The sequence below is a fragment of the Canis lupus genome, chromosome 10 (assembly GCF_003254725.2).
Source record: "Canis lupus dingo isolate Sandy chromosome 10, ASM325472v2, whole genome shotgun sequence".
Classification (NCBI taxonomy): domain Eukaryota; kingdom Metazoa; phylum Chordata; class Mammalia; order Carnivora; family Canidae; genus Canis; species Canis lupus.
Window position 1 is genome coordinate 37,790,453 of NC_064252.1, and position 20,168 is coordinate 37,810,620.

At 39.3% G+C, this 20,168-nt stretch overlaps 1 protein-coding gene across 5 annotated transcripts in view; it reads left to right on the forward strand.

The window, feature by feature from the left end:
• ST6GAL2 (ST6 beta-galactoside alpha-2,6-sialyltransferase 2) overlaps positions 1-20,168 on the forward strand; it is a 76,353-nt gene that overhangs the window by 48,190 nt on the left and 7,995 nt on the right. For 3 of the 5 annotated variants that reach the window (XM_035696495.2, XM_049115382.1, XM_025462870.3), the window contains exons 3-5: positions 3,235-3,332; positions 4,809-4,910; positions 6,340-6,514. In XM_035696495.2, coding sequence (XP_035552388.1) covers positions 3,235-3,332; positions 4,809-4,910; positions 6,340-6,514 — 375 coding nt within the window. The other 2 variants (XM_049115383.1, XM_049115384.1) reach the window with 2 other exon arrangements.

Here is a 20,168-nt window from a genome sequence, read left to right on the forward strand (position 1 = left end):
CAGTGATAAAATTCAAGCTTTCAACCATGAACTTGTAACCAAACCCAAGTTCATGTCCCCGATGCACAGCAAAGGCGGTCACTAAGACATCAGGTGTGCGGCAAAGGAAGGGTTTATTTATGAAGCTAAACTGGGAGACAAGGGGACAAGCCTCAAATCTGCCTCCCCAAAGGGGGAGAGAATGAGTTTTTAATAATCATAGGGGTTGAGATTGCATATATACTGATGAAAAGGGTAGGGAAACTTATGACAGCTCGTGAGGAAAAATGGAACCTGCACATTGAGCAAACATACATCCTGTGTTCACTTTGGGGTGGAGACTTAACATCAGAATGAGGCGGCATTCAGCCCCTGATGTCAGGAGGTTTTCTTCAGACGAGGAGAAAGGGTTTGGGTTTGCTCCAAGCCATTATAAACTGGATGGGGTCTTGGGCTTGTTTCCACGAGTAAGGAATGCAGGGCCTCCTTTGCTCATAGCCTGGAACCGTATCAGTTGATCTTGAGTCCAGGCTTCTGCAGAAGCAGCCAGTGGGCTTGTTTGTGGGGTCTGAAAAGACACAGTAGCTGCTTAGGGGGAAACAGTTCTCTGAAAAACAAGCTTTCAACTCTGCTAGTTTCAACCTCATCAACCCCATGACACATGGTTTCAGACTTGGACACTTCCATGCTTAGATGTATGGTAATACTAACTGATGGGATTTGGAAGGATACTTCATAATGAAATGCATCAATATTTGGAAGATCTACATATAACTGATGGAACTGGTAGTTCCAAATGATCATTGCACAATGCTACAAAACCGTGCATGGGTGAATCCATTTTAAAAGCAAGATGAAGTATTTGGATGTATTCCAATGCAACGGAGCATGGAAAGTTCCTTGATATTGTTTCACATTCCGTATTACAAAAGTTTTTTTTTTTTGTTTGTTTGTTTTAAGAAACTAGCCCTTGCCAAGTTTTGATGAAGTACCAAAGAAGAATATTCTCAGTAATCTGGAAAGACTTAAAGTACTCCTTACATTTTCAACAATATATCTGAGTCTTGACATAATTCAACTACAGCAATATATTGCGGCAGATAGAATGCAGAAGCAGATAAAAACCAATGGTCTTCTGAAAAGCCAGGCATTAACGAGATTTGTAAACATTTAAACCAGTGCCAGTCTTCTTGCTGTTTTTTTGAAAAGATGGTTATTTTTCATTAAAATGTTTTAATTTAAAATAAATAAATAAATGAATAAATAAATAAACAGACATCTTTAAGTTTTGCTTCCTAGGATGGCACATGTTGAAAGATGCAATCCAAATAAACAAAAGAACTTTGAGTTTTTGATAATTTTCAAGAGTGTAGGAGTGTTCGGAGACCCAAAAGTGAAAATCACTGCTTAGGGTAATCTAATTTTTCTAGCTCAAATGGCATTTGTTTTTTTATGACCAAATACTATTCAATAAAAATAAATACTAAGACAGTTCATTCAAAAAATTGTACAAACAAGTGCTTATATTGTAAAGAAGATAGAAAGTGTTAGTGTGTTAATGTTTTTTGGCATCATTTATGCAAAGCATGGATCGCCTAGAATGTAAAGATTGGCAAACATCTTTTTTCTTTTTTTAAGAGCCAAGTAGTAGATATTTTAGGCTTTGTGAGCCATGGGATCACTGTCAGAACTCACCTCTGCTATTATAGACAATAGATAAACAAATGAGTGTGTCTGTGTCATGGTACAGGTTTATTTGCTAAAACGGGTAGCAGGTCATAGCTTGCTGACCCCTGTAACATTTCCCCTAAAAGGACGGTATAGAATTTTTTAATGGTCTAGCCAGGTATCCTTTATGCATTCTTTGTGTTCTATTTGATTTTGGTGCTTGAAACTGGAATACAAATTCTTCTGAACTTAGAGCTCGTCAGGAAAGGTACCCGATGGTACCTTTGGTGGCATGTGTCCCGAGTCTCTGCTACTTTGGGAATAGGAAGGTCTCTCTCAGGGAATCTGCTCAGGAGAGGATAGTAGGACTCAAGGGAATATTATGGGCTGCTTACGGGACTTGCATGTGGGGTACCATCACAGTAAACGCAGGGTACATCCATAGGCTCTTTGGCAAATCAGAAAGAGGTCATCTTACCTTTCTCACACAAACACAGGCATTATTGTTACTCTAAGTTTAACCTGAGATGTGCATAGAATTTTTGAAGCTAAAGATAGCCCATAGAAATTCCCTTATTGCTGATTAACTCTGGTTTCTGAGCAACACAGTAGCTGGCTCAGGAAATTTCAAGACATATGTATGCATCTAGACTCCTTTATGGGAAGGGAACATACCCTCATTCCCATCACTTAATCAGCCTAGCCCATTCTCTTCTACCTCTAGATCTTTGTGTCCTTGTCAGCCTCTAGGATACGGGAAGCTTGGTTTTTCACCCAGGACCTCTGAGAACTTGAAAAAGCCTGTCAAATTGAATGAAGAGGGACATGGATTTATGCTGTAGTTGAGGCTCGGTGAACCAAGGTATGCCTTACAGAATATAAAGAGCATTGGCAGCCAGTACCACTGGTGGTCCAGCTTCCCATCATCTAGGGCTACGGCAGTAAGTCCTACCATTGCTGGGCATACAGAATGCCCTCAGTTGCTCTCACGTAGGTGTTCTGGGCATCAGTGTTCAGTTTTACTTCTAGTATAGTTAACGTACAGTGTTATATAGGGCTGGTTTTCTTTCTAAGCACAAACCGATACCCCAAGTTATAGACGTTATATTAAAGGCTGGCTCTTCTATGTGAGAGATGCCCTTGGTCTTGATGCAGGCAGGAGCATTAGCAGCACTGTGAACAGCCTCTGTGCTCCCAGCAGGAAGAAGCCGTGTAAACAGCTCGTGTCTTACAGCGTCCTTGCCTCCCACAGATTCCATCTTTGAAATATTCTGGGATCTTTGAGAGAATGGCTGCATAAAGCATGTCATCTTTAAAGAATATGAACATACAACAAGTATCTAAATATAGCTGAGATGATACAGGACCACTGGTAGTGGATTCATATGTTCCCATGTTGATTTGTCCCCTAGCCAGCATCTCACTCTAAATAAACACTGTACTGAAAATTCCGTACGTGAGTATCTTAACTTTCTTGGTTGTTTCTAATTCACTTCGGGTATTGAGACATTTGCTTCAATGCTTTTTCTCAATTGTGTTGATTCTACAGCAAAAAATAAAGTCAGTTTGTCATTTATGTGTCCTTAGATTCTCACGATGCAGTTTTGAGATTTAACTCTGCCCCTACACGCGGCTATGAGAAAGATGTTGGAAATAAAACGACTGTGCGCATCATTAATTCCCAGGTAAGATGGATGGTGTGTTTTCATGGATGTACATCTTACAGGTAAGTAGTTTAACTGGATGAGTGAAGAGAAATTACCCAGTTATTCATGACCACGGTCTTGCTTATGTCAATGGGTCTCGTAATGAAAAAGAATTAATGAGAAAAAAATGCAGATAAGTGGGAATTTATGTGTGACAGGAATAGGAGGAAAGATTTAAGGGAAAATCAGAGTAGATATGGAAATATGTGTGTATATCCATATACACGTGTATGATATAATCATAGACTTAGCGTGTCACATTTTATGAATGGAGGAAAATAGTTAAATTTAGAAGAAATCACGGTGGCGAGAAAGGGGATGAAGGGAGCAAAGCAAAGGTGACAGAACCCAAGGGTCAGTGGGGTGGCTCGCAAACTTTAGTCCATTATTTGAAAATTTTAAAAAGGAAAATGGATGGTTTCATTAAAAACGATTGTATTTCTCTTCCTGGTGTTCTTCATAAGAATGTTTTCCAAGTTCAAAGCAAAACCATTCTCAAAACCATTCTCAAAACCACAGCAGTTTCTGGAGTTTCAGACTATGTAGAAAGCACATGAGGTGACAGATGATTTATGACAGGTTGCCTGCAGAAGGGAAGATTAGCTTTCTGCATGGTACCCTGAGCCAGGCAGCCTGCAGCACGGAAGAAACAAGGGCCATATTTCCTTACTTCCTAGATGCCATCGATCGTAGGAGCCCCATTCCTTTAACCCCAGCTTCCTAGCTTCTCGGGTTCTCAACCCCACCAAATTAAAATCCGTGTCACCTGTAAGGTACATCCTGGCTTAAGAAATCCTCAAATGTGAAGAGAGAAAGTGCATCTTGAAAACTGAAAGGTTGCTCCTTAAAACTGATGAAAATACTTTTTTTGCCTCCAAAACTGTAGTTTAAAAAAGGTGATTGGCAGGTGAGATCGAAGGACTCATGCAGGAACCAGATAGGGCCAAAGAGGGAGGAAGTCACACGGGGGCTGCCGCCTGTCCTCTGGCTGTCCGTGTTCCGTGTGTCCTGGGGCTGCACTCTAGAGGTGCCTTCGTGAGGCGGATCATCCACAGCTGTACCTCCCTCTCCAATCACCCGTGAAGGTAATTGGAGAAGAGGTTAGGGGTGCTGAGTTCGCGAGGCCATCATAGCTTTCAGGAGCTGATTCGATCCCACCAGCTATGAGTAGTAAGTACACTGCTGGTGCAAATGTAGGATCTGGTGGATTTTATTTTTAACCCTCATTTCCCCAGAAATGAGGATTACCTCATTGCTTACCTCATTGCTTACCTCGCATTAGCACGCAATGTCCGCAATGCCCGCCTCCCTCTCTCTCCCAGAGAAAAATACAAAGTCTGAACAAAATTGTTTCTTCTTGCTCTGATTCATTTTTTAAATTTTTGTCTTTTTTTTAAAATGTGATTTTGAAAAACCAAACACTTGTTTTGAAATGATTTGGGTATGTATTTGCAGATTCTGACCAACCCTAGCCATCACTTCATTGACAGTTCGTTGTATAAAGACGTCATTTTGGTGGCCTGGGATCCTGCTCCTTATTCTGCAAATCTTAACCTGGTAAGTCCTGAAACCAAGGCTGGCCATTTACCCAGCACGATTGCTAACAGGTTCTTGACTAGGAGTACAAGCCAGAAGCACCTGGATAGTATTTTTCAGATGTATCTGTCAGAGCCCCATTTCTAGACCTGTAGCCTGCAGCCTGGGTGTGTATTTTTTTAGAAAGCTCTCCAAAGAGTACCTCTCCCAAGAGTCAAGAGTGTAATGCATGTTGGAACTCTTGAGCTTTCTTTCCAGTCTGAAGTTTTCTGGTTTAAATTCTGATGGATTTCTTGCTGTTTGTGGACAGATTGAGAACTCTGGCTTTTGGACTTTGTTTCTTCCTCCTGTGGAAGCATCCAAGCCCAGGGCACCGAGCTGTCCAACCCAATGGACATGGGTAGTGACAGTGCCAAAATCCAGGCGACAGGGCTGGATTTCTGAGTGGTGGTGCTCTGGATGAGGAGGGGGTGAGGAAACTGAAGCCCATACTCCTCTAGCTTCCTCCCTGCTGCCTTTTGGCTTGGGGGCAAAATCTACTGGAGATGATTGGGCCTCGTCCTTCTTAAAACTGTTAAAGCCACAGAACCCATTCAAATAGGGAATATTACTTGGAATCTTAATAAATACCTCCTATCTCCCTAAGGTGTCTGTTTGAAGGGAGAATGGGCCCCTCGGAGCCTTATGAGCAGTCTCTCCCCCACATACCTCGCAATTCCATCTCATGGTGGCACTGGAGACATTCTAAAGACATTTAAAAGAAAATCAACCTTATTGTGCATCTTTTCATACAATAACATATATAATCAATAGAAGTATACATTTTAATGAGTATTAACACAATTATATAGTCATGTATCCACCACGCCAGTTAAGAAATGGAATATTTTCATCACTCCACACAGTTCCTTGTGCCCACCTGTCAGTCTTCCTGGCCCCAGACTTGGGCAATAACTGGTATGCTGTCATTTGGTATACATTTGATAGGGAAAATATGTTTTTGAAATGCAATGCTTGAGCCCAGGGTTCAGCAAGCAGGCCCAGATGTGGCCCTGTTTTGTAAATGAAGTTTTATTGGAATGCAGCCACGCCCACTAGTGATATATCATCCGTGGCCTTCTCCATACAGTGGACAAATTGCCTGGTTGCAGAAGACCGTGTGGCCCACAAGGCTTGAAGTGTTGCCTGTCTGTTTACAGAGAAGTTCGGCCTTGTCTCCCGTATTTCATGAAAAACAGAGCATCGGTGCCAAAGGGCTGGAACCCTGTACCTCTCTGTTCCGTTTCCCTCATCCAGTGAGGCAATGCCTGCAGAAGTGACAGTCACCGCCTCCCCTCCCCTCCTGTTCCTTCAGCCTGGAAAAAGCTTCCACCCCAACCCGGGCGCTGCGGTTCCCTTCTCACAGTGTGGTTCTCTGTACTTGATTTTGTTGATTTTTTTTTTTCCTTAGTGGTACAAGAAGCCAGATTACAACCTGTTCACTCCATATGTTCAGCACCGTCAGAGAAACCCAAATCAACCATTTTACATTCTTCATCCTAAATTTATATGGCAGCTTTGGGACATTATCCAGGAGAACACCAAGGAGAAGATTCAGCCCAACCCACCATCTTCTGGCTTCATTGGTAGGTGTATAGGAAAACGGGTGACAGGAGGGGTTAGGCTTAGTATTTAGTAAATGTGTAGTTATGTTATTTAATTGGAGCAATTAAAAGGTGGTTTCGGAAGAAGCCTAGATTGGCTGAAGATTGTAGAAATACTCTTCAATTGTCTATTGCTGCATAACAAACGACCCCCAACATTTCAAGGTATAAAGCAAACACTGTTTTATTTTCTGTCATGATTTTGTGCATCAGGACGGGCTTGGCTGGGTGATTCTTCTGTTCCATAGGCATCGATGGGCGGCACTTGGTGGTATTCACTTGCTTCACAGGATGGCCTCACTGCCATGGTTGGCCCCCTTGGTGGGGGTGGCTGGGAGGGTGGGCTCAGCCAGGACTGTTGATTCTGTGCCTGCACGTAGTCTCTTGCATGGTGGTCACAGGGTAGTTAGGCTTCTTAAATGGATGCTCAGGGCTCCTGGCGAATTTCTTAAGGCTGAGGCCTAGAGACCTACACAGTGTCACTTGCATTGTATTCTGTGGGTTAGAGCAGTCGAGGCCCCAGGGGTTCAAGGGGAGGACACATTGATCCCACCTGGGTTGTCTATGATCCACTCCCACTCACCCATTCACAATTGTTTATGTGATGCCAGATCGAGACCATACAGTAGTGTCATGTGTTGCAAAATAGCAGGTGCAGGCTTTGATGAGACTAATTCTAGGACCTTAAACAGCTCTTGCTACTGGAATGCACTAGCTCTAATCTAAAAAATAGTTTTTTTTTTTTTTGTCTAATAGGATCATCACCCTTGGCTTATTATTTATATTTTTTGCAGCCAGGCTTTGATCCTCAAAATTTATGGTGTTGCCCCATTGTTTTTACCTATCTTTCAGCTAATCATCCCTATTATCTCTTTACCCGAGTAGGGTAAGTTAATATTACCTGATCGAATATCTTCGATCCCCCTGACAATATGAAAGCTGTAATAGAACAAAGGATATTAATTTTGTCCAGAAAAACCTGTGACATTCTCTACCCTAATTTCAATGAATTTACAACCTTGCATCTTAATTCAGGCTGCACAGTGGGTCCCTGTGATTAAAGGAGAGATTTATGGAGATAGTAGTGGTTTGGTTATGGATACAGAACACACAAGTATCTGAGTTGGGGCTTGTGGATTTTGGAGTGATTCTCTGGTATTGCAATAATGAGAAATATTTTACATAGAATTCAAGACAGGATTTACAGTCTGACTCTGCAGATGATTTTCCTTAAGCATAGCTAACCCCCCTGTTAAACTCATGCCTCTGACACTCTATTTCCAAATCAGTCTTATGATCCTAGGTTCTTTATCTTTCATGCAATTTCATGGGATCCCGTTGATTTAGGAGAGAAAATGTAATCTAGTTTGTCAGCAAAGGTTAAGTGGGATAGAATAACACTTAGACAGCATAATACAGTGTGGCAGAAGTTTAATAAAATCTTTTTCATATTGTTGCCTTCTCATGAATTCATGGGACTACTGTTTGCTTGGAGCAGAGGTTTTAGAGTCCAGCTGGAGGCTGTCAGGTATACTTACCGCGATGTGGCGTTTGGAAGACTCAGGTTAGATCCTCGTAGCTGGAGAGAAATATTTTCCCTGGTGCTTTTGTTGGAAGGAATCCTGCCACATATGCCTAGCTTCCTTTCATAGCTATTTACTGAGAATTTGGAATTTTCAGAGGCTGATGCTTGCCTTTGGGACTTCTTTTACATGAAGAAGGGGAAATGACACCGATGTCACAGAAGACTGTGGCCTGCCATCAATAAATGTATTTGCTGCTCCCATCCCCAGCCGGCTGTAAGGGTGAGCCCCCCTGAAGGATGGGCAGGAGCTGCAGCCGCGGGAGCTGGGCCCAGCAGAGCACCCCTCACCCTCTGAATCCCCCGAGGATGTTGCAGTGTGACTCCCTCCTCTTTGATCTTGCTCAGAAATAGGCAGCCAGAGTCCGTTTTATAACTTCTCTGATATTCCTAAATATTGGTAAAATGATGTTGCTCACATCTCAAAGTATCTGCCATAAGAGTTTTTAAAAATCAGCGAGTTATTTTCTCTTATCAAAAAAATGTTCCCCGGGAGTGCCTGAGTGGCTCAGTCGGTTAAGCATTTGATTCTTGATCTCAGCTCAGATCCCAGTCTCGGGGTTGTGAATTCAAACCATGCGCTGGGGTCCATGCAAGCTGGGGAGCCTACATTAAAACATAAATAAATAAGAACATTCTCCAAATACTCCTTCATGTTCCAAGGTCACGTTGAAAAAAAACTGTTGACTTCTTATCTCACCACCTTATCATTTCCAGACACTAATCTCCTTACTGAACAAAAGAACCCCTTGTAGAGCTGGTCAGCAAGATCGGGACATTTCTGAGTGCTCTGTGGAGGGTTCCACCCAGGTGTGGGGGATTTCTTGTTTCTTGGACTTCCTCTATCAGAGAAGATAAATTGCTCTGAGAAGAGCAGTATCCTGATATTCTGCTTTCCTTATTAGCATAGGGCTCCACCTGCAGGTAAAGCAAGGTGAGTCTCTGTGCTTTAATGATGTTCATCTATACGAGAAAATAGTGTCACATTTAATTGCTTATATTTCGAAACCCACTGCATATATTTTCTTTATATGTGCTTATGAATCTGCATGTGTACAATAGAGGGACAGTAAAAGTCGACTGTTTTGAACACACAAGACATTTCTTTGTATGGAAATTTATAGTCGATGGCCAATTCCCAGGGAAACACACCTTGAACTCCTTAAATGTAAGGTTATTGGTTGCTATTCAGAAGCCTGTTCCTGGGGCCTCAATTCATCATATAGGAGGAAGGTGGGAAAGATGGAAGAGAAAAGTGGATATTGATTACGCACCTCCTATGTGCCAGGCCCAGGGATCGTGGGAGGGAAACCAGGCAAAGGTCCCCCTCATCAGGAACTCACAGTACAGTGGGTGACTGACATTACATAGGTGTGTGTTCTCTAAATAAAATATAATCACAAACTGCAAAGAAGGAAAAGAACGAACTGTATTGAGGGCGAGGAAGCATGTTTTGTCTATTCTGTTCCCACTCTTAGCCTAGCTCTTAGCCTGCTGTGTGCTAAGCTAAGAATGGGAATAATTATTTGGAGAATGGAAGGAATAATTATTTGGAGAATGAATGAAGGTTTTAGCTCAGTGGTTTAGTATGTATCAGAATCATTCAGAGGGCTTGTGTATTAGTTATCTAATGCCATGAAGCAAATTACCCCCAGAACATAGCTACTGGAAGGAATAAGCATTTATCTTGTGCAGTGTCTGTAGTCAGTGTTGTGGGAACAGACTGGCTGGATGGCTCACGTGGTATCTTTATAGAGGTTGCACTGCAGCTGTCTGGACACAGGTTGGCCGATCTGTTTTCTGAATGGCTCAATTACAAGATGGCTGTTCGCCAGAGGCCTCAGTTCCTCATCACATGGACCTCTCTAGGTCTACTTGGAAGTCCTTACAACATGGCAGCTGGCTTCCCTACAGCAAGCAATCCAGGTGAGAGAGCAAGGAGGAGGCCACAGTACTTAGTATAGTGTCATGAACTATCACTGTGGCTACATTCTGGTTATTATATCATTCAGTACCTCTGTTGTGGGTTGGAACTACCAAATATGCGAACAACAGGTAGGGATCTTTGGGGGCCATGCTGGAGGCTGGCTACCACACCTTCAAAAACAGACAACAACACCCACCCTAGAGTTTCTGAGGAAGTGGAGGGGGCAAGAATTTGCATTTCTAACGGGTTCTTAAGTGATATTAATACTGCTGGTCCTTGTTCTGTGCGTTGAGAACTACCATTCTAGCATTTTAGAATCTTAAAGATAGAGGGAACTTTACATATCTAGTCTGCAGATCCTGTCTTGATAGACGTGGTACCATCAAGGTAATAAGCATTTGGCTAAGTAGGAGAACACTGGATGTTACCAATTACATTATTCCTTTTGTTTCTTTGAAGACATAGCTAAAAAATTTACTCATCATTCCTGATAGACTCCTTTCATGTTCTGAAAGCTTGCAAAATGTCAAACATGGTAGCTGGCTATAAATGTTCTTAAAAGTGGATTTTTGTTGGTTTGGTTGGTTGATTCTATCATCTTGGGACCCAGATTCTTTAGATATACTGATGGTTTGGGTGTAAGTTTGGGCACCAATAAGCAAGGTTACAACTCTCATTGATCGCAGGAAACCATCCTCAGTAATATTCAAGCAGATAGTTCAGCCAACATCTCTAATTCTAGAAGCATGACATCCTCTTTGGACCTTCATTAGGAACCCCAGCCCTTCCCAGACATCTCCTTCATGGCATACAAATCATGAGGGCTTGCCTGGTAGATTGGAGCTCTGGTGGGTATGAATGTTTTCTGTGGGGAAGAGAGAAGTCATAAATACAGTCTCCCCCTCATCTGTAGAGGATACATTCCAAGACCCTCAGCAGATGCCTAAAACCTCAGATAGTACCAAACCCTATTCCAACTGTGTTCTTTCCTGTACATACATACTGATGAAAAAGTTTAATTCATAAATTAGGCACAGTAAGAGGTGAATAACAATAACTGATAATAAAATAGAACAATTATAACAATGTAGCACAAGAAGAGTTTTGTGAATACAGTGTCTATCAAACTCTTACTGCACTGTATGCACCTTTCTTCATGTGATGGTGGAGGATGATAAAATACCCACATGATGAGATGAAGTGAGGGGAATGATGTGGGCACTGGGATTTGGGATTAGACACTATTGATCCTCTGATGATATGCCAGGAAGATTGTCTGCTTCCCGACTGCAGGTGGCTCTGGGTAACTGAACCTGCAGGATGAGGAGAGACTACTGTGTTGAAGTAGAGAAGAGTCTAGAAGCAACTTCTGTCCACTGCACCATTCTGAATGTTCCCTAGAGTAGGCTTCAGAGTATTTCTGCATCAGCTTTCTTTGTCCTGGATCACAATACCCGAGTATGCATTGTACTATTTCCTGGGTTCTTTCTTATGGGCAAGACGTCCTCGTAAGATCAGATCTGAGCACAAAGATTTGATTTGCACCTAAATAAATTCTTCTTGTTTTATCTACAAATAACAGGAGTTGCCTTCTCTGATTATAAAGAAAGAACAGTAAGTTGGGATCTGAGGAACATGTTGACCCAGCATTGAAGAAAACAAACTCTGAGAGCTTCTTCACTGAAACTCATTTTATTACTGAAAAAACATTCCAGAAGTTTCTTTTTTATTTGTTTTTTTAAAAGATTTATTTATTTGAGAGAGAGTGTGTGTGTGTGCAGGTGGAAGGAGGGAGAGGGAGAGGGGGAGAGAGAAATCTGCTGAGTGCAGAGCCAGATGTGGAGCTCAATCTCAGGACCCTGAGATCATGACTTGAGCTGAAACAAGAGGCACTCAACCACCTAGGAGCCCCCAGAAGTGTCTAATTCACATATGTAAAGGACTTACCAAAGCTATTAATTTAGTATGCTTTTTTATAATAAAACTAGAGAACATAATGAACAATTTTTCTAATATTGACACAATGTAAACACGTTTTAACATCAAGTGAATTAAACTATACTTTCATTACAAGCTTTATTTAATATTAATAAGATACTTATTGAAGATTTAATATCTATGATGTATACTCAAGCTAGTACTCTCATATTTCTAACCGAATATTTTTAAACTATGTTTTCTTCTTTTTTTATAACGTCAAGCCTGTATTACTATCAAACTACTCTACCAAACAAAATATTCTGAAGAATCACTGTTAAAATGATGAATATTCACTGCAATTAAACATAAAAACTGACTCAAAGTTTGACATCAATTAGTGATAATTATCTTTCAAAATATCTTAAAATAACTGTATAAATATATTCTGACTTTTGTTAACAAAGTCATTATGGGAAAATTAGTGAAAACTTGACTAACTTTGTAAGAAATATCATTATTAACATATGGAAGTTTAAGGAGATTTAGGGATTATTTATCCCAACATAGATATTGGTCCAAAGTTTTCATCAAACCTTAAGGAAGAGACTGTCTTGCTTTATATGATTTTTCTTTGTAACGTTTTTGAAGTCTCCTTTGTAGGCCTTATGCAAAGGGGAAAATAACATTATAACTAAATATTTAAACCTCTTTTTAAAGCACCAAATAATCCCACCACCACCCCCAGAATTGCCATCTGATTGTATTTTAGTCTATATTCTTCCAAATCTCGACCACATCTTGAGTTCTGTTTTTTTAACATTGTTGTAAAGAAGGGCACCTGCGTTGGTTGAGTCTGACTCTTGATTTCAGCTCAGGTCATGATCTCAGGGTGTGGGATCAAGCCCCCCATCGGGCTCCACACTCAATAGGTAGTCTGCTTGAGATTCTCACTGCCCCTCTCCCTCTGCCCCTCCCTCCACCTGTGCTCTTTCTCTCTCTCAAGTAAGTAAATAAATCTTTAAAACTAAGACCATTGTTGTAATGAATGAGCTTCCCTCAGCGTGTGGCACTGCACAACAGGTGCACAATAAATGTTTGCTGAATGAATGAGATGAACAGACGAATGGGGAATTGTGATTTATGTCACCTTATAGACTCTCACCTCTGATTCAACTGGTCTCACATTTAGAAAGATGCCCACCTCTTCCCATATCACTATATGTGTGTGCTGTGGTTAAGACCCTGGGCTCTATGGAGACCAAAATCAAACCTTGGTTCTACCAGTCAACTAAATATGTGATCTTGAACAAATTACTCTAAACCTCCGAACCTCACTTCTTTCAACTAGAAAATGAAGATACTAGTAGTGCCTTTGTGTTTGTATTACCATGTGCTTAGCACAATAGCTGACGTTTACTGTTCACTATTACTGTAATGTTCCTCATCTAAAACTTTATGCTTGGTCAAATACAACCATATTCGTGAATATAAAAACGCTGTTCTTTCATTAAGATACATAATCAACAAAATAGACTTGTTCTCTTTGATATTACAGAGACCATATCAGCACATCAAACAATTATATTGATGAGTCCTCACTATATCTATGTACGAACAATACTATAGTTTATTCTGTATGTGAGCACATAGACTTTTCTTTCCTTTAAACCATGTCCTTAAAATAAATTCCCAGGAATATTAGTGCTGAGCAAAGGGTATGTATGGCATTTTGATGCCTGTTGGTTAAGTGTTGACACACTGCTTTTTCTTTGAATTTCTAATCAGAGCCATATTTGCCCTTACAGTTCACAGAAAGAGGAACACTAGTAGATACCCTGGAAATGTGCTATGTGTACCGTGCTCTTCTCTAGAGAAGCAGCAAAGGGATTCTTACACCTGGTGGATGCACATGGATTTTGTAAATTAAAAGGAAGTCACATGGATCAAGGTAATTTTGATGATCCATTAGGACTGTTTCCCTGGAACAACTTTGTCATCTTATTAGGTTCCTCACCCTCAGCCCACTGGGGAGCTATTCATGCACAGAGGAGTAGCATTTCTTTCTTTCCTCCCTAGTTGGATACTAGAGATTTATCTTGTTATTTGGTACTTTGAAGTCATTTTGACTGTACCTTAGCCTGGCTGAAGATAAGGAATAATTTACTTGGAATCCCACAGCTTCCATTTTGTTCTCATAAAGATGTATTTTTATAGAAGATCAGTGAACTCACCTAGGATCATAGAGCATGGCTGGATTGGTTTGTCACCTACAGACAGTGGGGCATCCAGCCAAGCCAGGAGGCACCAGCTTCACCATCCCTAGCTCACTGCCCAAGGACCAGCAGGCAGGCAGGCCTGGGAGTACAGGTCCCAACCAGCAGCACAGAGAGGAGATTCTCTACTTAAATCTACAGTTGACCAATTGACAATATTTTTATTGTAGAAACCACCAACACATCCTGCCACTTTTTAAAAGGCAGACACTACTGATTATATTATGATTAATATTTCTGGAATTCATAAATGCAGGCACTATAATTTCAGGCTATTTGAATATGCACAAAAATAATAGACTTAAAGGCAAGTCATAACTTTCTTATCCATTTTGTATTTCTTTTGGAGGTTCTAATTTCCCAATATATCACCCAAACTCAGTTGTTTAACGCAAAATAATAAGCCATTTAACATTCATCTTTAGGATTGTGTAAAGTGTGTCACAGTTACATTGATTAGGAACAGCTTTTTGCATTTCTGTGTGAATAATGAATCCTGAATGTGTGTTATCATCAAATAATACAATATTAATCAGTGAAAAATTGACCATTGAGTATTGCCCTTGCATTATATGATTTTATCTAATAAGGTAGATGCTTCTTAAATTATTATTATATTACATCAAGTTCAAATCTCCAAACCACTTTTTAATTACAAATATTTTCTGGAATTGTCCTTTGAAATGGAATTGTCCTTTTGCTTTTAAATAATCCTGCGAATAGTTCTCATGCTTTCCTATTTCATGATGAATTTAGGAGAAACCTAACAGAGCTGCTAGATTTCCATTAGACTGGCATATTCCAGACACGGGTTTTGTTTCACTCTGACCACTCCTTCAGAAATGTGTTTTGTATGTTGTATTGGTCATTCTCAGAAATTCCTAATTTACCTTTCCTATGACTTATGTTCACATGTTAACTGGAAGTGATTGATGTAAGCCAGTATTTTGTCTGTCACTTGCATTATGTTGTTTATATCCACAGCTTCTTGTGCTTTGTATTGAAAGAATATATTCATTAAAGAGAAAATTCTATCAATCTGAATATTTTGGATGTTACTTTAAATATTTTGCCAGGTGACAGCAAGATAATTTTAATCACAATTAAAATCAAGACTATAAATGATTACACTATACTAGGTCTGAAAACACATTAAATACAAAGCTAGGTATGCAAAGTACAGTTTTATAGAGGAAACCTCATTCATTCAGAATTTGTGATACTCTGCACATGGTTTGCAGCTTGCTTTTTATCCTGATTTTAGAATAAATAAATAAGTGTATATACTTCTAGTATGCTGAGTCATATAATATGACATTTTATTAAGACTGGTTGAAATGCTTTTTAATTGGTTTGATAATTACATTGCATTAATAATTAAAGATGCAATTTGGCAAATGAATGCTTCTTGAGTCATAATTGTCTGGAAAAATGTGCACCTTTTCTTTTTCTTTCAAAGAATCCCTAGTATGGACTCACTTGTAAAAACTGGCCAAAGAAACTGAATGTTAATTGAATCATATTTAAAGATTTAAAGTCTTTAAATTAAAAGCTAGCCACATGCCCATTAGATTGGGTTACAAAAATACACTAAAAAATGTCTAAATACTGATCTGCCTATCTGAAAGTCTGGCTTCATGTGAAAAGCAAGAATATTTTTTATTGAGGTTTAACTGATGTGCAACATTACATTAGTTTCAGCCATATAGCATGGTTATTTGATATTTACATATATTGCAAAAGGATCACCACAGTAAGTTTGGTTAACATCTGTGACCACACTTGGTTTGCAGAATTTTCTTTCCTGTGATTGAGAACTTTTAAGATCTATTCTCTTAGCAACTTTCCAATATGTAATTCAGCATTTTTAACTATAGTCTCAATGCTGCATGTTATATCCTGTGACATATTTACTGTATAACTGGAAGTTTGTACCTTTTGACCCCCTTCGCCTGTTTTTCCCATGACCCCCACTTTGGCAGCCACTAATCTGTTCTCTGTATCTATGTTTTTTGTTTCTTGGTTTTTTTTCCTTTTTTTTTATTCCACATATAAATGAGATCACATGGCATTTGTCTTTCTCTGTCTAACTTATTTCACTTAGCATAAGACCTTCTAGATCTACCTTATCACTTAGCAGTGACTTCAAGGACACTTAGGCTGTTTCCATATCTTGGCTATTGTAAATAATGCTGCAGTGAACATAGGGATGCAGATATCTTTCCAGGTGGTTTCATTTTCTTTGGGTAAATACTGAAAAGTGGAATTGCTGGATCATAAGGTAATTCTATTTTTAATTTTTTTGAGGAATAGCCATACTGTTTTCCATAGTGGCTGCACCAATTTACAATACCATTGGCACTGCACAAGGGTTTCTTTTTCTCCACACCCTTGCCAACACTTTTATTTCTTATCTCTTTGATGATAGCCATCCTAACAGGTGTGAGGTGCATTTGAGTTGCATTTACCTGATGAGTGATGTTGACCATCTTTTCATTTACCTCTTGGTCATCTGTATGTTTTCTTTAGACAAATGTCTATTCAGTCTTCTGCCAATTTTTTAATTGGATTGTTTGTTCTATTTCTGTGGGGGAAAATGCCATTGGGACTTTGATAGGGACTGCATTGACTCTGTAGGTTGCTTTGGGTACTGTGGCATTTTTAAAATATTAATTCTTTCAGTCCAGGAGCATGGAATATCTTTATATTTATTTGTGTCTTCTTCAGCTTCTTTCATCAGTATCTTACAGTTTTCAGTGTGCAGATCTTTCACATCCTTAATTAAATTTATTTTTAGGTATTGTTTATAATGCAGTTGTAAATAGGATTGTTATCTTAGTTTTTCTTTCTGATAGTTTGTTATTAGTGTAGAGATTTTTATGTATTGATTTTGTATTCCACAGCTTTAGTTAATTCATTTTTTAATTCTAACAGTTTTTGGTCTGGTCTTTATAGTTTTGTATATCTAATATCATGTCATCTGCAAATAGTGACAGTTTTACTTCTTCCTTTCCAATCTGAATGACTTTTATTTCTTTTTCTTGCCTAATTATTCTGGCAAGGATTTCAATACTATGTTGGATAAAAGTGACAAAAGTGGACCCTCTTGTCTTGTTCCTGATCTCGCAGGGAAAACTTTTAGCTTTTCATCATTGTATATAATGTAGCTGTGGGCTACATTTATTATGTTGAGGTACATTCCCTCTATGCCTATTTTGTTGAGAACTTTTATCATAAATGGATGTTGAAGTTAGTCGTGCTTTTCTACATCTACTGTAATTTTTATCCTTAATTTTTTTTAAGATTTTATTTATTTAATCATGAGAGACACACAGAGAGAGGCAGAGCACAGGCAGAGGGAAAAGCAGGCTCCATGCTGGGAGCCTTTCTTGGGACTCGATTCCAGGTCTCTAGGATCACGCCCTGGATGGCGCTAAACTGCTGAGCCACCCGGACTGCCCTATCCTTAATTTTGTTAAAGTGATCTATCACATCAATTGATTTATCAATGCTGAATCATCCTTACATCCCAGGACAAATCCTACTTGATTGTGGTATGTGATCCTTTTAATATATTGTTGGATTTGGTTTGCTGATATTTTGTTGAGCATGTTTGCACATATGTTTATCAGGGATATTGGCCTATAATTTCTTTTATTTTGGTGTCCTTGTCTGGTTTGAGTATCAGGGTAATGCTAGCTTCGCAAAATGAATTTGGAAGTGTTCCCATTTCCTCTGTGTTTTGGAAGAGTTTGAGAAGGATTGGTATTAATTCCTCTTTGAATGCTGGGTGAAAGCGGTAAAATTTTATTAGTGATGAAAGCAGTTACTTTGTGGTAGTCCATAAACAAAATTACGTAACATAAAGGTTTAAGTAATTTTTTCTTTTAAGAAATTCTTTACCGAAAAAAAAAATAAGAAATTCTTTACCAAATAGAATTAAATTATTTGTACTTTTTTTTTTTATTTTAGGTAATCCTGAGCAGTCCTAAGAGAGGAAATGAAAAAAAGAATAAAAACATTTTTAGCATAACCAGATGTGAATTCCCCATATTGGTCTGGCATGGAGAATTAATTATGAAGTAACATGATACTTTGAATTTATCCATATATGGTATCTTTGCAGAAAAGATTTAACCTGGCAGGCCTGACTGCTGATCTTTAGGAAGGCATGCTTACAAAGTTGGCCTTTCGCTGGCATCTGGGATATTTGATTTGGGAATGTTTCCAACCCTATAACTGATAAGAGTAGTTCACCATGCCTAGACTGTTTATGTAAGTAGTATGGTTTATGTTGCACACCTGCTTTCATTCTGGAAGCCTGGAATTTTGGTATGTGCCAGGCAGAGACTGCCAACATGACCAGTTCCCAGTAAAAACTTGAGTACTGAGTCTCTCCAAAGCTTCCCTGATTGGCAGCATTTTACATGTGTCGCTAGGGGTATCAAGCAAATCCTGTGTGACTCATTTGGGAGTAGAAACTTGGCCTTAGTTTCCTCTGGACTTTTGCTGATTTTGCCTTGTATCCTTTTGCTTTAATAAATCATAGCTGAGTATCACTAAATACTGGGTCCTGTAGGTCCTCCTAGTGAATCAGCAAACCTGGGGATGAGTTGGGTACTCTTAACATGGTACTCTAATTGGTGGTAATTCACAGGACATCTGGGAACCATGTGTTGTTGGTATTTACATCATTTGTGGATAATAGGCTCAGCATCACAACATTTACAAAAGCAATTCTGGTGGTAGTACTCAAACATTTTTTTCTTGGTGCGTTATGTAAAACACTTTCTTCAAGTGGTCCACAAAATTGTAGGTTATGGGCTCACTACCTGTTTTTAAATTTAAAGGTTAGTTCTTTAATTTACTTTCTTTCTTTTCTTAGACTTTCTCTTAATCCCCAATGATTAGCACTGTGCCCAGTTTAATAAATGTTGAATTTAATTGAAGAGGCCTCCAGCAGAACATGAAGGCTTTGATCTTTGCCAGCCCCATCCCTACTCTGCCTCCCTGCAGTGCCTACACCCACACCCCCATTCCCTAACAAACACTCTGTGAACTGTGCCAGGGTCATTATAGAACTCCAAATATTGATGTTTACCTAGTTTCTTTTTGCAAAACAAGAAGAAATTTCGTCTTTAGGATTTTGTGTGTGGCTTAGTACTGTTAACTCTAAGGGTAACTGATGTGTAGATTTGACCACATTTAGTAATAGTGATTTTCAGCATTTATTATATGACAGAGTCTGATTCAAAACCATGTGTAATAACGACTTTAATAAATTGAAAAGCAGCGTGTGCATATGCCAAATGAATTGACCATGCTGTCTGAAAAAAGTTCAAAATGAGAAGAGTATTCTCCAGCTTTGGTACCGTAAATCTTGTCCACCTTTTACATGTACCCAACAAATGGTAAATTAATTTTTCCCTTCCCTTTGAAGGTATTGCCCTACCAATTATGATATCAGCACGACAGCTGGCTGCCACTTAAACACTTAGAGCAGATTCTGCTATTATGTAAGTTTTAGGATGCTCTAGGCCCATGGTTACAGAAGCCACAAGTTCACATGAGTACAGATGGGAAGGAAAACAGCTGTTATAAGTCTGTATCATATAGGGAAAGATCAGGAGGGATTGTGCAGATAACTCAAGGCAAGAACCCACACTCTTAATTTCTTTTGGCTTCCATTTTGGACTCTCATGAACTCAACATCAAGTTTCTGCATTTCTGAAGCTCTAGAAGTTATTGTAAAATACAAGGTATTTATATATGAGAATGCTAAAATGTACCTATTTACTCACAGTGAAACTAACTTCTTGCCTAGTCTCCTGACAAAATCTGTATTGTGTATATAGCAAATGCATTATTTAAAATGTAAGAGTGAAAATTTTATCTGGGAAACTTTCTAGAAAAAAAAGTCAGATTCAAACATCT